At 41.6% G+C, this 15753-nt stretch overlaps 1 protein-coding gene across 50 annotated transcripts in view; it reads left to right on the top strand.

The window, feature by feature from the left end:
* The window catches only part of PARD3 (par-3 family cell polarity regulator), a 634673-nt gene that overhangs the window by 392514 nt on the left and 226406 nt on the right, over positions 1–15753 (top strand). For 29 of the 50 annotated variants that reach the window (XM_084980461.1, XM_084980477.1, XM_084980458.1 and 26 more), the window contains 2 exons: positions 7745–7895; positions 14680–14869. In XM_084980461.1, the coding sequence (XP_084836587.1) occupies positions 7745–7895; positions 14680–14869 (341 nt within the window). Of the gene's footprint in view, positions 1–7744; positions 7905–14679; positions 14870–15753 lie in introns of all 50 variants that reach the window. The other 21 variants (XM_084980471.1, XM_084980466.1, XM_084980484.1 and 18 more) reach the window with 1 other exon arrangement.

Below are 15753 nucleotides of genomic sequence, written 5' to 3'. Positions count from 1 at the left end.
GGAACCTCCTTGTGCTGAGGGTGTGGCCCTAAAAAGTGGAAAAAAGAAAAAAAAAAAAAAGTAGGAAATGGACTGATGGTGAGCATCGTGGATCCAAGCCTGCTTTACTCTGGTTTAAATGATTCCCTCTTGTTCCCCAAACAGACCTGTGCCAGCCTGAAAATGTTTTGATAAAAGCACTGATCTGATCCCCTGTTACCCTGGCAAACACTTGGCATTGGAATCCCACTGCAATATCTCTGCATCTCATTCACTTCCACATGTGAATTTGTGTGAATGAAAATGATTTAAGTAAGGGAAGAGCGGCAGTAGGCAGTAATAGACTTTAATATTCAATATTCTTTATGGTATCATTTTCATACATTGCTGGTTATTACTATTTCTTAGGATAGAGTAAGCTTATAAAGCAATTAGATCAAGGAAATCTTATCACGAGTGCTGTGCTTTCTTTGTAATACTAGCGAAAAGCCTTTTGTACTGACAGGGTTTAACTAGAGAATTATATGAAGACAGAAGAGCTTGTTTCAGCTTCCCGTAAGTCTTAAGACATGATTTTGCTGCTGTTGTACTTATATTATATATTACCTTTGGAAAAACATCTCCCTGAATTACTGGGGGGGGGATGTGTACATTACATTACCGTAAATATTGATATAAGCATGGGGCGTCTTGTCATGAATGAACCTCAGGCCGAGATAATGTGCTGAGTTCTCTCCTTCTGGGTCTATACATCAGCCCTGTGGTCCAGCCTTTGACAGCATCACAGAACTATATTTTACTAACTCATCTTTAAATCAAGGGATTGCATACTTAATTTCAAGCTAGAGAAGATGAAAATTTGCAAAAGAACATCTTTTGTGCATCTCTCCTTGCCCTCTCACATGGGGAAAGTGCTGTGTGTTTTCTTTCTTTCTTCTTTTTTTGTCTTTTTAGGGCCGCATCCGCAGCCTTTGGAGGTTCCCAGGCTAGGGGTCTAATCAGAGCTATAGCTGCCAGCCTACACCACAGCCACAGCAATGCCAGATCTGAGCCTCTTCTCTGACCTATACCACAGCTCATGGCAATGCTGGATCCTTAGCCCACTGAGGGAGTTCAGGCATGGAACCCGAGTCCTCACGGATACGAGTTGGGTTTGTTACTGCTGAACCACACCGGGAACTCCCTCATTACGTTTAACAGTTGTCACCTCTGCACTGGGGATCGCCTTCCCCTGCGCTTCCCTGGTCTTTGTCCCCATGTAGCACGTGGCAGACATTCTCTGGAAGGTAATTCTGTCTCTTCCACTGGACCTCTCAGGCATCTGTGACCACTGCCTCGGTCCTGAATCCCTTCCTCCGGGCTCTCCATCTTTCTCCTACTTGACTCTGGCCCTCTGTCTCCTCAAAGGCTGCGCTCTTCCACCTGTTCCTTTACTGGTGGTGTTTCTCGAAGCATTTGCTGGGCACTGTCTTCTGCACATGCACCCTGGGGGACCTTTGTCGCCTGGTCCTCAGGCCCCACGTTGTGATGAATCTGGTGTTCCTTCTTCTACGCTCGTTCCAGATCCCTCTCTCCAGCCGCCCACAGAGATGTCCGCTGGTGTGTCTCTCAGGCACCTGTACTTTTTCCTCTCCGAAACCTGTTGCTCCTTGAGCTCTTGATCAACCCTTCTCCGCATCCCCCTCGAAATAGCGCCACCGTTTCTTCAGCTGTAGAAGCTGGAAGCCTGGGGTGGCTCTGATCTCTCAAATGCCTTTCCTGTCTCCGTAGCCGCCTCTTCTGGACCCTCTCCTTTCTTCTGCCCTCCTCTCCCTCCCCTGCCGTTGCCCAGGTTTGGCCCCATCATCTCTCGGGGCTTTCTGCTGCAGCTCCCTGAAGGACCTCTCGCCATCATTCTCTGCACCGCAGTAAAGCACATCTTCCCACAAACTGATCGTGTCACTCCTTGCCGAAATCCCTTTGAGAGCTTTCCATCCTCTACAGGATGGTTCCAGTCTCCAGAAAAGATTAATGTAGTTCCCGTTAGATGTTCTAACAAGACCAGGTAACAAAATTAATATTTTGGCAGTAATTCAGATTTTCTTTCCTGTCTTTAGATCTAATGCTCTTGGAGTTCCCGTCGTGGCTCAGTGGTTAATGAATCCGACTAGGAACCAAGAGGTTGCAGGTTCGATCCCTGGCCTTGCTCAGTGGGTTAAGGATCCCACGTTGCTGTGGCTCTGGCGTAGGCCGGCGGCTACAGCTCTGATTAGACCCCTAGCCTGGGAACCTCCATATGCCACGGGAGCGGCCTGAGAAATGGCAAAAAAGACAAAAAAATAAATAAATAGATCTAACGCTCTTACGTAAATATTTAAAAACGTTTCATAAGCAGTAATTGTTTCCTGAAAAAGGAGAAAAGAGATGGTTTCCTCTTGGTTTGTGCTTCTGAAGGATAACTTTTTTGACTTCTTTTCCATTGGAAAAAATCCATAAAGCAAGAGGCAGAAACATTGGTATCACAGCAAAGGATGAATTTGTTGAGGACTTTGAAGAACATCGGGAAATGGGAGTAAACACCTGACATCCTTCCTTGCATATTGAAAATAACCTGTGTGGGAGCTCCCCTTGTGTCTCAGCAGAAACCGACCCAACTAAGTATCCTTGAGGATGTAGGTTCGATCCCTGGCCTCGCTCAGTGGGCTAAGGAACCAGCATTGCTGTGGCTGTGGTGTAGGCTGTTAGCTGTAGCTCTGATTCGACCCCTACCCTGGGAACCTCCATGTGCCACACTGGTGGCCCATGAAAGAAAGAAAGAAAGAAAGAAAGAAAGAAAGAAAGGAAATAAGAAAGAAAAGAGCCTGTATGGGAGAAGCAAGCTGATTTTACATGTTCCAAAGAAATTCATTTTTATAGGAATTATGGTAGTTTGGCATAGGGTGCAGTCATTTAGTCATTTTGTTATATCTCTGTTAGACATGATTTCTTGTAAACGCCTTTCTTGGTCCCAACAGAGAATAAGACGAAGGAAGTTTTGTCTGAGACCCCATATTGAAGAATATAGTTACCAAGCGCTGTTTTAATTTAATTATTTTTTTAAGAAGGAATAAAAGTTTTTATTTTCAGATGACATCATCGTTTACATAAAAAATCCTAAGGAATCTACAAGGCAATTACTTTAGAACAAATAAGTGAATTTAGGAAGGTCACAGAACGGTAGGCGAAGATCAATTTTATTTATATGTACTAGGAATAGACAATTTGAAAATAAAATAAAAGTGTCAGATACTATAATATCAAAAACCATAAATTACTTAGGAATAAACTTAACAAAATAGGCAAACTCTGTACACAAGAATTCTATAAAAGACCCCTGAAAAATTGCAGTAGAGGGATATATGATTAGCGGGGTCAGTATCAATGAAGGGTCATTTCTTTCCAATTGCTCTGTAGCATAGCAACATCTAATTAATAGTCATAGCAGGCATTTTTATAGCAGTGGACAACTGGACTACTAATTGGGATGATTAATTTGTATATTATTTGTTATTAATAGCATATATCGCTATTCTTATTGAATCTATATGAAAATATAGAACTGGAAAAACTATTTTGTGATGGAATATCATTGGTGGCTTTTGGGTGGATTGGGATTGAGTGGGAAATGATTTGAAGGACGTTCATAGCAATGTCCTTTATCCCGATAGGGGTGGGTTTAGAAATGTGTCGGAACTCAGTGAACTGACGGCGGACTATTTGAAGATGAACTCTCTCTCTGGGTGTCCTCCTCTTAGAATCAGAAAGCTCCATTAGAATAGGAAGGGGCCCACAGTATCATTTTTGCTTCTCTTTATGTATGAAGACTAAACACCGAGAGGTCAAATGCCATGCAAGGCCAAGGTGGTGGCCGCGCATAATTAAGAGGCACGTTAGAGAGTCTCATTGACTGCGAGTGTGACTTGTTCAGGCAGGTGATTTCCCAGCTGTGCTGGGAAGTAGTGGACAGTGAACAGGTGAGTCCTGGCCTTCGACAGAGGTCAGCTTCGGGTCTGCCACATCTGGGCTCACCTCACCCTCCAGTCCTCGCCGCTGGCCATGTGAAGGATCTTAACCGTAGGTCCCCCTGAGAGCAGAGCCCAGAACTGGATGCCGAAACCCTGCCACTCCTCTCCAAAGCTAAACCTTGTCTGTCCTTTTATTCGTTGTTTTGTGTTTACATTTCAGTTGGGTGTCAGAACTTTCTACACTGTGTGGTTGGCATCTCTGTCAAATGTCTTTTACTTGCAGTGTTGTGCTGTGCAGGCTTTAAAGGCCTGCTTCCACGTGGCCTAAAGGTATCAGATCTCAAAACTGGGTTAAGAAAATCTAAGTCATTCACTCAGAAACAACTTTATTCACCTAATTATTCACCTAGTGTCTGCTCTATGCCAGGAATTGAGGATAAAATAGAATAAGCTTACAAAGACTGAAGTGTCGGATAATAAGATTGTGCCTGCTACTAACTAGGACCCAATTTTAGGTTTGCTGAAGGGGATTAGGGCTGTATCCATGCCAGCTTTTCATGCCAGTTTGTAGTTGAGTTGGTGGTATAGATTTCCTTGATGCGAAAGACATAATTTGACGCGCTAATGCACATTTAAACAACATGAGATTTTACTAAGCCCCGTAGATATCGTCTTAGTTTTTTTTAAAGTAAATCAATATTTTACCTTTTTCTAGGAAGAGTAGGCCAAGTGTATAATACAAAGCATGTTCACTGGACAAAGTCCAGTCTTTTGTTATTAAAAAGCATTTACCGTTTTCTGATTATAAAAGCAATATATCTTTGAATATCTTTTTAAAGAGTGTACCATATTGTTTTTAGATATGGGGTAATTCCTGCTTTTTATGCCTTAGGTAATGAAGTCCCAATAAATGTTTTTAGTTTTTTGTGTGTTTCTTTCTTTCTTTCTTTTTTTTTTGCTTTTGAGGACTGCATCTTTGGCATATGGAGGTTCCCAGGCTAGGGGGTCCAATCAGAGCTGTAGCAGCCAGCCTACACCACAGCCATAGCAATGCAGGATCTGAGCTGTGTCTGCGACCTCCACCACAGCTCATGGCAATGCCAGATCCTTAACCCACTGAGTGAGGCCAGGGATCGAACCACAACCTCATGGTTTCTAGTCGGGTTCTTTTCTGCTGTGCCATGGTGGGAACTCCGATAAAAGCTGATAGGCATAAATCTTTATTATTCACTTAGCTTATTATTTTGAGAGGATGGTGACCACAAAGCAAAATAAATGGCCTGATCAAAGAGTACAGGGTATGGTTTCCACATTACTTTGGAAGAAGGCCGTCACTTTATGCTGCTTCCCAGGATGAGTTATCTTGCTACAATCAAGTCCTGATTTTTCTTTCACGGGTCAAAGGCTTTCATGTTTTCCTAGGGCTGGAGCTGAGGGCAGTCCAACACAATTGCTCCTGCTTGAGACTCAGTTATGTTGGACTGAGGAACATCTTTGCAGTTGAAAGAGCGAAGTGAAAATTGCCATTCTTCTATTTTGGTGTCGTCTTCTAATGAAGCCTAATTTGATAAGGTTTTTATAGAAGGAGACTTTGAAAGGGCCTAGGAGCCACCCAGATTGCAGGAAGGCCTGGCTACTCTTCCAGGACAGCCCTTCTCAGAGTGGCTGTCCTCCTGCTCCCATGCAATGCATTCCTTTTTCTCAAAGGCCTTTGCTTGCAACCACAAAAAAAATCGTCAAAATCTCTATAGCTGAAGATTTAAAACAAAGCTGTGTACCCCAATCAGTTTTTTTTTTAAAGAAATTAAAAGGCATTGTATCTTCTGTTAAATATTTATGTAGGAGGCCATTGATGTCTTCATTTAAATCTGTCTTTTGAGATGCAAATTAGACGTGGTTTAGGGAGGTAGGGGAGGGGCAGATGCTTTCCCATGAACGTGTTCCAGTGCGAGGTTTCTCAGGAACAGGCATCTTATTGTTTTTCTCCAGAAAGCCTGCATGTGCTATTTTTTTTAAATGGAATTTTTATTTGACTTTATACAATTCTAAAAGAGCCTCTTGGGGTATTTGGGGATTTCTCATAAAGGTGCTTTATAAAGATTTTTATCATCTAGAAAATTGTGGCGTTATACAGTTCAATTAAAAGTATTTGTTAAGCAAACTTGAGGCTGTGTTGTCTGTCTTATGATAAAATAAGTGAACGTGCAGGATGCAGGTCTGGAGTGTGGAGCCGTGTATAGCAGGTCTCTTTGATGCATGTGCCCGTTAAAAAAATTCACCCGTGCCTGTTTTTAAAGGTAGTGGGTATTTGCTGTGTTTCTGTTTTTACCTCCGCAGGGTACCTTGGCGTTTAAGCATAGTATTCTTTCAGAAAATGTTCTTGTATTTTTTTTTTTTTTACATCAGAGACCTTGAATATTTAATTTACTTTTCAGTAAAGCTGTCAGTTGTAATCTGCGATTAAAAAAAAAAAAACTAATAAAACAAATCCTCATTTCACAATTTAAACCTTGTTGAGTCTAATTCACTAGCACGGCAAGTTTATTATTCTCCCGCAGTTTGACGTGCCTCCAATTGTAATTGTGTTGACCCTTCAATGCATTAAATTTCCCCAGTGCTTATCAAACTGGGCGCGATAAGTCTACAGTTTGGAACTTCATTAAATATCTCATTTATATTAAACAGATGATAGCTTCTAACAGAAATAATAATTCGTTCAGACGAAGGAGCCACAGTTGCGGTTTCATCTGTTTGGAATGTGCGGTCTTTTCTCCACTTTGCTGGGCTGCGCTGTGCCCCCGCCCCCACCCTCCCTGCCTCTGGCTGCAGGCCAGCTCCAAGGCATCAGAAGATGTCAGTGACGGGGTGACCCTCCGAGCCCACCTCGGGAGGATTTGTGTGCTTTGCTCCTCCTTGAAGCAGATGTGTAACGGCCTCACTTGCATAGAGTTCTCACTCATGTTTTTCTCAAGTATGTAACTTACAAGGCACAGGTGTCTTCAAGAATGCCACATCCTCTTTTAATTCTGGTGATAGACATCCACCTCTCTTCTTCGCTTATCTAGCAGATTGTCTGTGTGAAATGGGCATCTTTTTTCCGCTTCATTAGAATATTAGGTCTTCACATCCGTATTATCAGTATACCCTGGGGTTTATTTGCTCTCCGTGACTGTCTCCTTCCGACGATCACAATGAGAGAATGGGGTGACGGTTTCTAATTTCACGGAAGACATTGAGGCTCAGTGTATTATTTAAGACCCCCGCGCTGACAAGTGATCTTTCGGTCCTAGAGAGTCATTCTCCCGGCTCCCACACCAAGGTGTGCTTGTGGGGTGGTGTATTTACACACTCAGTATCAAAAGGACAGTTCCAGCTTCCACTCTGATGATGGGAAGGCATGTCTTGCGCAGAGCAATATCTCATAAGGAATTCGGAATTAAACCATAACTTAAATTGACTTCAGCAGATCCTAACCACCCAACTGAAACGAAAAAAAAAAGGCAACAAGATGCGTCTGGAAAAAAAAGCCTTTAATATACATATTTTTCCTCCAGTGGTTGAAATCTGACAGAACTTCATGGGAGGCACAGTGTAAAGTGGCACAGAAAGTTGGTCATTAGGCAGAGCTGTCATCACAAATTATTTTGGTACAGGGTGAAAAGTTCTACTTCATTTGGTACCCAGTTGGATGCAGGCCTTGGGCAAGTTGTTATAATTCCCACATGCTGCTAATGGGCCTCCAGTTCTGATTTTTTTTTCCCTGGCTCCCCCCTTCTCTATAGCTGAAGTCACCTGGGAGCCCCTCTGGACCCGAGCTGCCCATTGAAACGGTGTTGGATGAGCGAGAACGAAGGATTTCCCATTCCCTCTACAGCGGGATTGAGGGCCTTGACGAATCACCCACGAGAAATGCTGCGCTCAGTAGGATAATGGGTGAGTCAGGTAAAACCCTGTTTATCACATCTCACTCTTATGCTTTTACTGGTTCATGGAGAGGTTATTAATGTAATATTAATGTAAAGGAGGCCATGTTTTCAAGAGGAAAAGGAGCAGGTTCATTCTAATCCTCCAGGAAGTGTTAATGTGAAGAGAGTCAATACATTGATCTTGTTAAGTGAGTTTTAGATCCTGTAACATGCGAAGAGAGAAAAAGAAGGGGGTCGCACAGAAGTGTTTCCCAGTGATCAAGAGATGCTCAGAGTGTTTGAGATGAGAAGTGAAGCTGTGTTTTTTCAAGAAAAAAAAAATCAAAATATTGTGGTTTATGGCAAGAAAGATTGAAACGTTATGGAATCACAATAGCACCGTTTGGAGGGAGAGGCAAAAAATACATGTATACATGTACATGAACTATTCAAATTAGGTGATTTGTACTTAATAGGATGTTAGCATTTTTTAATTGCATCTCTACTTTTTCAAAGCCTAAATTTAAAAATCCTGAAACTAGTTTTGTGCATCCTTTGTTTGGATTCAGCCCCATACTGTCTGCGTGGCCCCAGTGGGTAATGAGGTTATTAGCACGTGCTCAGCCGCGGTTCAGCTCTCTGCTAACAGATCCGGTTAATAAAGACTTGCTCTGCCACCAGAGTGGCTGGATTTACCGAGTTGCTCATCTTGGGATTAGCTCGTGAGAGTTTTCAAATTTAAAACGAAAGACGCTGTTTTGATTAAAATAGCACGTGACATAAACCACCTTCATTGCTGGTATGTTTCGCAAGCCTTGAATAAGTACAGCCTTAAATTGAACTCATTTGGAGTACATTTAGTGGAGGTTTTATAGAAGTCTCCATTAGGAAGCTTCACTGGAATGGGAATTTGTTTCCTTCATCCGTGGATGTTTATGGAAAGCCTGCTGTTGGCAAGACATACACTTTTGCTCTAGGTACAAAGAGGAGTGAGAAATAGTCTGCCTTCAAAGAACTTTCTGCCGAGTGTGATAGGAAATACATATGAACGTGACTGGTAGAATTTTCTGTTCTTCTTCCTCTAATCCTTCTGGCTTTCTTGTTGGGAAAACCTGCTCAATTCCCCACTTCTTTTTTTGTCACGTATAGAATGGAGACATGTCAGTTCTCTGGTTTAATTTCGATTTTTTTTATTGTTGTTGTTTTTGTTTTTTTTTTCCTTTGCTTGCTTGGCATAGTGCAGGTAGGGGAAGGATGCTAAAGATACTGCACACCTGTCAGGTGAGCGGCATTGCACATGGTTTGTGAGATGAACCTTCGCTTACTAATGACCACCCCCCTCACTTCGGCTGGGTTTTCCATACTTGTCCTGGTTTCGGTGTGAGGCTTTCTCTTTGTTAAGTACTTCTTAATTGATGAAAAGTCAGACCCCTTGACAGAGAACGAGAGTGCATGTGCCCCTGGATCTGTGTGCATACAAAGTGATTCGCTGTAATTTCCCCTTTATTATAGGAACGTAGGACTTGCCATACTGAATCAGACCATTGGTCCACCAGCTCCTGTAACCTGCATCCTGCCTCCAACCCCTGATGCTTCAGAGGAAGGCGAAAAACTAAAACTAAAACACAGACAAAAAAACCCAAAACCAAACCCAATTCACCTAGTGACCTTTGGAAATGCTGTATATATGGGTTGGGGATTTTTTTTTTTTTTTTTGGCCGCACTCACAGCATGCAGAAGGTCCCGGGCCAGGGATTGAACCTGTGCCACAGCAATGACCCGAGCCACAGCAGTGACAACGCGGGATCCTTTACCTGCTAGGCCACCAGGGAGTTCCCAGGTTTCCTTCCTTTTCTTCAGTCTCTTGCCCTGGTTTTGTCAGAGACGCCTCATTAGGCTTTTTAAGTTTGCATTATAGGTGGCATGGTTTTCCCTTCCTTCTGCTAGAGGTGAATTGGACTTTAAAATTCCAGATGCTTCTCCTGGGGTAGTACCGTCCCTCATGGCTCTGTGCTTTGTCCTGTCTGGGTGTACCCTTTGGGATTGGGGTAGGGTTTACAAACCTCATACTCTTTGCTGGTAGGTCAAGTGGATATTGAATGATTTGGATATTTTCTTAAGACAGTTTTTTACATATTGTACTGGAAACTCAGGGTCCTATATAGTTTTATCCTGAGAAATGTATATGCTTAATTTGATTTATCTTGAGTTTTACAAATCTGAGAATTTCTCAGTCTTTGTCCCTCCCTCTTTCAGTATTTTTGGCCCTAAGAAACAAACACTGTTAACGCCGCATCCCACTTAAAGGTAGAAATCCTGCAAAAGATATACCTTGCAACAAGATACCAAAACAGAGTACCAAATATAAGGAGTTAAAGCACTGAATCTCAGTTAACCTAAACCAGTAGCAACAGTATTTACTGATCAACACAGGGTCTGGGTGCATGGAAATCTCCCAGACAGATCTTGTTTGGTTAATGGTTGTTTTCTATGCCTTTAGGTTAACTCTTATATAGACCCCAGGGGAGGTAGTGGTGCTTCCTGATCTGCTATGATTCACATAGAACTTTGTACTGAAATTCCAGCTGACTACATCAAGAAATGATTAATTTTATGTGGACAGGGTACATTCTCACAAAGAATGTTCCTTCTGTGGGACTCTAGACCCAAAAGGAGCCTTGAGGCTCTCTGACTCATTTCTGTGGGAACATATCCCAGGAGAGAAGCTTCCAAAAACTAGACCAAAAAAGGAAAAGATTTTGGAGTTGGAAGGATGTCAGATATCATCAGCCACACTTTCCCACTTAACAGATAAAAGAACTAAGTCCCAAGATCCCATGACAATTTTTGTTTGATTTGTTCTTGGTTATTTCCTCTTTCTAAAAATAATCCTCTCTGGGGAATACTGGGATCACACAATAAGTGTTAGTGACATTCATTTTTTTTATTCCCGTCAATTTTTAAGTATCCACATTTTTAAGTAACTGGCATTAGACAGTCTACAGAATCTGTTCCATTCTGGCAATGACTGTGATTTAAAAATCAAAGAAGTTATCTTTGAAATAATCTTACAAATCAGGTACTCCAGCCTACTTAACTTCTGTTCAGGGGATTTATGGACCAAAGACATTAAGTGACTGCTCTGAAGCCCCAAACTTTCTGTGCTTCTGAACCCAAATTACAATGTATATTTTTTTCTGAGTCATGAGTCCCACAGTTCCTGGAAGCCAATCGATCTTCTTAGCTTTTGGTGGGGTCAGCCAGACTTGCAACCAAAGGCAAGATTTCTCCAGAAGTCGTCTGTAGTGGCTGACTTTCCACTATTCTGGATCTTAAAGGATTAATCTTGGACATTCATCAAGAAGGAATCTGCAGTGAACCTACGTAGGATTTCTTCCTTTCAAAAGCCTTAAAAATATTTTACAAGTTGCTAGACCATCCTAACTATTACTGTTGCTAACAAGCTCCTCTCACCAACATGTTCACTTCATAGGACACATTGCAAGCTGACATTTGGGAGCATGGAGCATTAGCTTTTTTCCAATTTTTTTTTTTTTTTTTAATCTGAAGAATTTTTCTGTTTAAAACAAAACTGAAATCTGTTATATCCATTTTAGAACTTAATCGCTGTAGTTTTTACATCCATACACTCGTGGTGAGTTTAAAAAATATGTCTGTTCAGAATACTTTGATCTTGTTAGAAATCCACCATAGAAAAATGGAACTTTAATGTTATTTTGATGTGAGTCAAATCATTGGCAAATTTTTCCTCCTTTCATGGGTTTCTAGTGTCATGCATGGTGTTGCCTTCTATGTAAATGTACCAATGAATAAATGTTTAGTAAACAGTCATTCTGTATCTCATTGTTTCACTCTGTGCAGTATAAATCTTCATTTGTTGGTTAACTGGTTGAGGAAAGGGGAAAGTTTATCTACCAAAAAAACAGATCAAAGCCTTCTGAAGTCACCCTTTGAAGCTTTCACATTTATGATGTGCCAAGTACCAGCAAACATAATTGGGAGTTATTGTCTCGGTGGAGTTTGGTAGACTCTGTAATTTGGTAGTTTAGTTCATGACGCCCAATATATTCCCTGGATCTGGATCCCAAAACAATATTCCTGGCAAGTTGTTGAAAAGTAGAAAATGGATGGAAAGTATGTCTTCTTAAGCCTTTGGAATCATGGGTGAGAAGAAAAAAAAAAAAAAAAAAAGCTGAATTCTTGTCTCCTGTTAATAGGGAAACTTTGTGCCGTGTATTTTTGTATAAAATTTCAGATCACTTGAGGAAAGATATTTCTACTCAAAACAACATTGAAAAGAATTGTCACACAAAGAACTATGTAGTGTTCCATATTGCTCGTTAGGCTGTCTCTGTGAATAGATTGTGCAGAAGAGTTTTCATTTTTGTGTTTAGAAATGAGTGCACTATAGTTACACCATGACTGTTTCTTCCAATAAATTTTGCTTGTGTGAGGACATGACATTTAACACCATGACTTGTGCCTTGTCAGTGGTGAGCTTTCAGGGGTAATTTGGGTTTTGTAGTGCTATACACTTTTGAGGAACAAAAGTATATCTTGAGAGGGGACTATTTCTTTGCGTAATAGTGCTAGAATGTCCAACCTTATTTATGAGTGATGTTTTATTGAACAGATTTCTGTCTTTCTGCACTAATATCCTAAAACTTGAGTAGGCATAAGTGAGTGATTTGAATTCAGGAAAGGGAAACAATGAAGTATTAAATTTGATTTATATTCTTATCATGAGCATGGATAAAAAGTTGCTAGTGTTCACAGTTTGCCAAAGTGGATGCATTTCAGATCAAAATGGAGAGTGTTTTTCTTGATAACTTGCCAAGTAGAGGCTGCACTGAACATAGGCTATTTCTATGATGGAGCAGTTGATACTAAACAATGAATGAATTTGAGATTTCCAGCAAGTTTGCTGTTGAGGGTTGTCCTGAAAAGATATCTTAATAATGTTTGCTCCTTTGTTGAAATGTCTAGAATAACATATATTTTAAAAAATCCTTCATGCCTACATCTGCCACTGCCAAATTTCCAAAAATTATTGATTACACATTGGCCTTAAAATGAGAGTGTTTCCATCATCCTGTAACGTGATGGGAAAAGTGTCCAGTCTCCTTGCTTTGTTGGGGGAGCCCTGCCAGTGGACCTGCATCACCCTGGGGTACATGTTTCTCTGAGTACAGTCTTTCACGGGGTATTCATGTGAACCAAAACCTGGCCCAGAGGAAGGTTCTTGCTCAGAGGAAGTACAGCACAAGATTTGGGGAGCAAACCAGAAGAACTACAAGCATTTGGGGGAGGAAGATGGCCTCTTCCTTATCTTAATTTTTTTTTAATTTAACTTTAGTCGATTTATAATGTTGTGCCAATTTCTGCTGTACAGCAAAGTGACTCAGTCACACACATGTGCACACACACACACAGATATATTCAATTCTTTCATTTTTTTTCCATCATAGTCTATCCCAGGAGACTGGATATAGTTCCCTGTGCTTTAAAGTAGGACCTTGTTGTCGATCCATTTTAAATGTAATAGTTTGCTTCTACTAACCTTAAACTCCGAGTCCATCCCATTCCCTCTCTCTTCCCCCTTGGCAACCACAAGTCTGTTCTCTATGTCTGTGAGTATGTTTTGGAGATAGGTTCATTTGTGCCATATTTTAAATTCCGCATATTAGAGATAGAATATGGTATTTGTCCTCTTTCAGACATTTCACTTAGTAGGATAAGCTCTAGTTGCACCCAGTTTTATCTGTCTTTAAGGATTTGGGACCTTGAATCATAATTTTGTCCCAAGAAATATAAATGTCTCTCATTCTGATCCATGAACCTGAACAGACTTTTTGGAAAGAATCTGATCATTGTAGACTTCTGGGTCTTTGCTTACTGACAACACTATATCCTGCTTAAATAAATCAGAATTTATAAGCTCCCCTGATTTGGCCTGAAAACTTCTGGGCAGTGAGATCTGAATCTTTTCTCTTTGAGAAAACTCCTGCCATCTCCCCACAATCTTGCTGCTGCATGCACTCATCTTTGAAGTGTCCCCTGAGTGCACTTTTGACTTTTCTCCATCGTGTGTTTAGTGATGGTGTGGCCAGTCTAACATCAGTGTCATCATTTCGTCTAGCAGAAAAGATCACATACGTCATTCAAAGCCCATCTCTGATGTTGACTTTTGTTACGATTCCAAGCATCTTCTGACTCCAGCTACCCAGGCGGTGACCAGCACTGGCGAATGCCAGCACACTCTGGCATATCACTCACGGCACCAATCAATTCCCACTTTATCCGTCCGTCTCCTCCTCCAGGGTGTGAGCTCTTGAGGGGCAGAGATGAAGTCTTTCATACAGACCTGCTAGGTGGTTCACGCCCAGTGAATGAATGGTTGAATCATTGATGTAAATCTGCAGGGCTTCCCTCCAAATTTCCTGATAAAAATTTCCAAAGGACGTTAACCACGTAGCATCGATGTGGCATTTCCACATTACAGGTCATTCTGGAGATCATCTCTGGCCTTAGGACACGTCAAACCAGAGACACTGCACAGGGCACCCAGAGCCTCATAGCTGTGATGTCAGAGGAAGGAAGACACTGGAGGTCTCCATCTGACCTTCATTTATGAAAACTCCATCTTCTTCATTTAGTTTTGTCCTACCAGCTGGAGCAGATTTGGGGAATGTAGACTTTTTCTAGTGTAGCCAAGAATTAAGATGATCCCCCTTAACCCTTAGATGGATGTCTAGAATTTCTCTTTCTTTTTTTTTTTTCCCACTGGACAGGTAAATACCAGCTGTCCCCCACGGTGAACATGCCCCAAGATGACACTGTCATCATAGAGGATGACAGATTGCCGGTGCTTCCTCCACACCTCTCTGACCAGTCATCTTCCAGCTCCCATGATGATGTAGGGTTCGTGACCACAGATCCTAGCACCTGGGCCAAGGCTGCCATCACTGACTCAGCAGACTGGTAAGAAGATGCCAGGGTTGCAAAACTTTAGTCCATTGCACTCACCCTTGATGTGATGTTTAAATGATCTGTCACTGGAACAGATCAGTTTTTGCTTCTTTTTTTTTTTTTTTATAATAATGTTCTGTTTTCATGATTTAATACTCTTCATTATCCCTCTTTTAACAAAAGATTCGCCCAATCTCATAAACCTGCCCAATTGTTTCAGCCTTTTCAGGGCTATGCTTAATAATTGAGCCAAACCCAGAAGAAAACTACCACTAACCAAAAAGCCCTACTCATTGATTTAGTTTTTCTATGAATTATTTTAGAGACGGATAATTTTTTTTTTTTTCTTTTTTTGCTGTGCCCATAGCCATGTGGAAGTTCCCAGGCTGGGGATTGAAACCTCACCACAGCAGTGACCAGAGCCGCTGCCGTGACAATGCCAGATCCTTAACTCGCTGTACCACAAGAGAGCACCTAGAGCAGTGTGAATTTGATGAGTCGTTTTTCTATTAAATAAAGTCTCAGCAAACCGTTATGGTGACTGAGAGTTTGGAACAGTTAGATGGCGTTGGCCAGATCCACCATTGTTATGTTCTGGGAGTGGGAAGAGGCTTTTACAGATTTTCTTATTTTTTTATTTATTTTTTGCCTTTGGCGGATGCACCTGTGACCTACGCCACAGCTCATGGCACCGCTGGATCCTTAACCCACTGAGCCACAACAGGAACTCGCTGTAACTCTAGGAGTCGCGTGCTCACTTCTAACATTGTGACTTCTGGGGCCTTCCAATGCTGTTTTTTCCTCCTGGATCTCTCAAAATACAAGAAAGCCTTGGATATTATCGAGCTGGCCTGTGCACATAAATGTGGATGTGTGTCTTCATTTGCATACCTCGT

The sequence above is a fragment of the Sus scrofa genome, chromosome 10, assembly GCF_054392235.1.
Source record: "Sus scrofa isolate SSC_HxYL_T2T_F1_AM1 chromosome 10, Sscrofa_HxYL_maternal_Yorkshire_Landrace_v2.0, whole genome shotgun sequence".
Lineage (NCBI taxonomy): Eukaryota > Metazoa > Chordata > Mammalia > Artiodactyla > Suidae > Sus > Sus scrofa.
The sequence above is the reverse complement of the archived record's forward strand: the minus strand, read 5'-3'. Positions and strand labels throughout refer to the sequence as shown.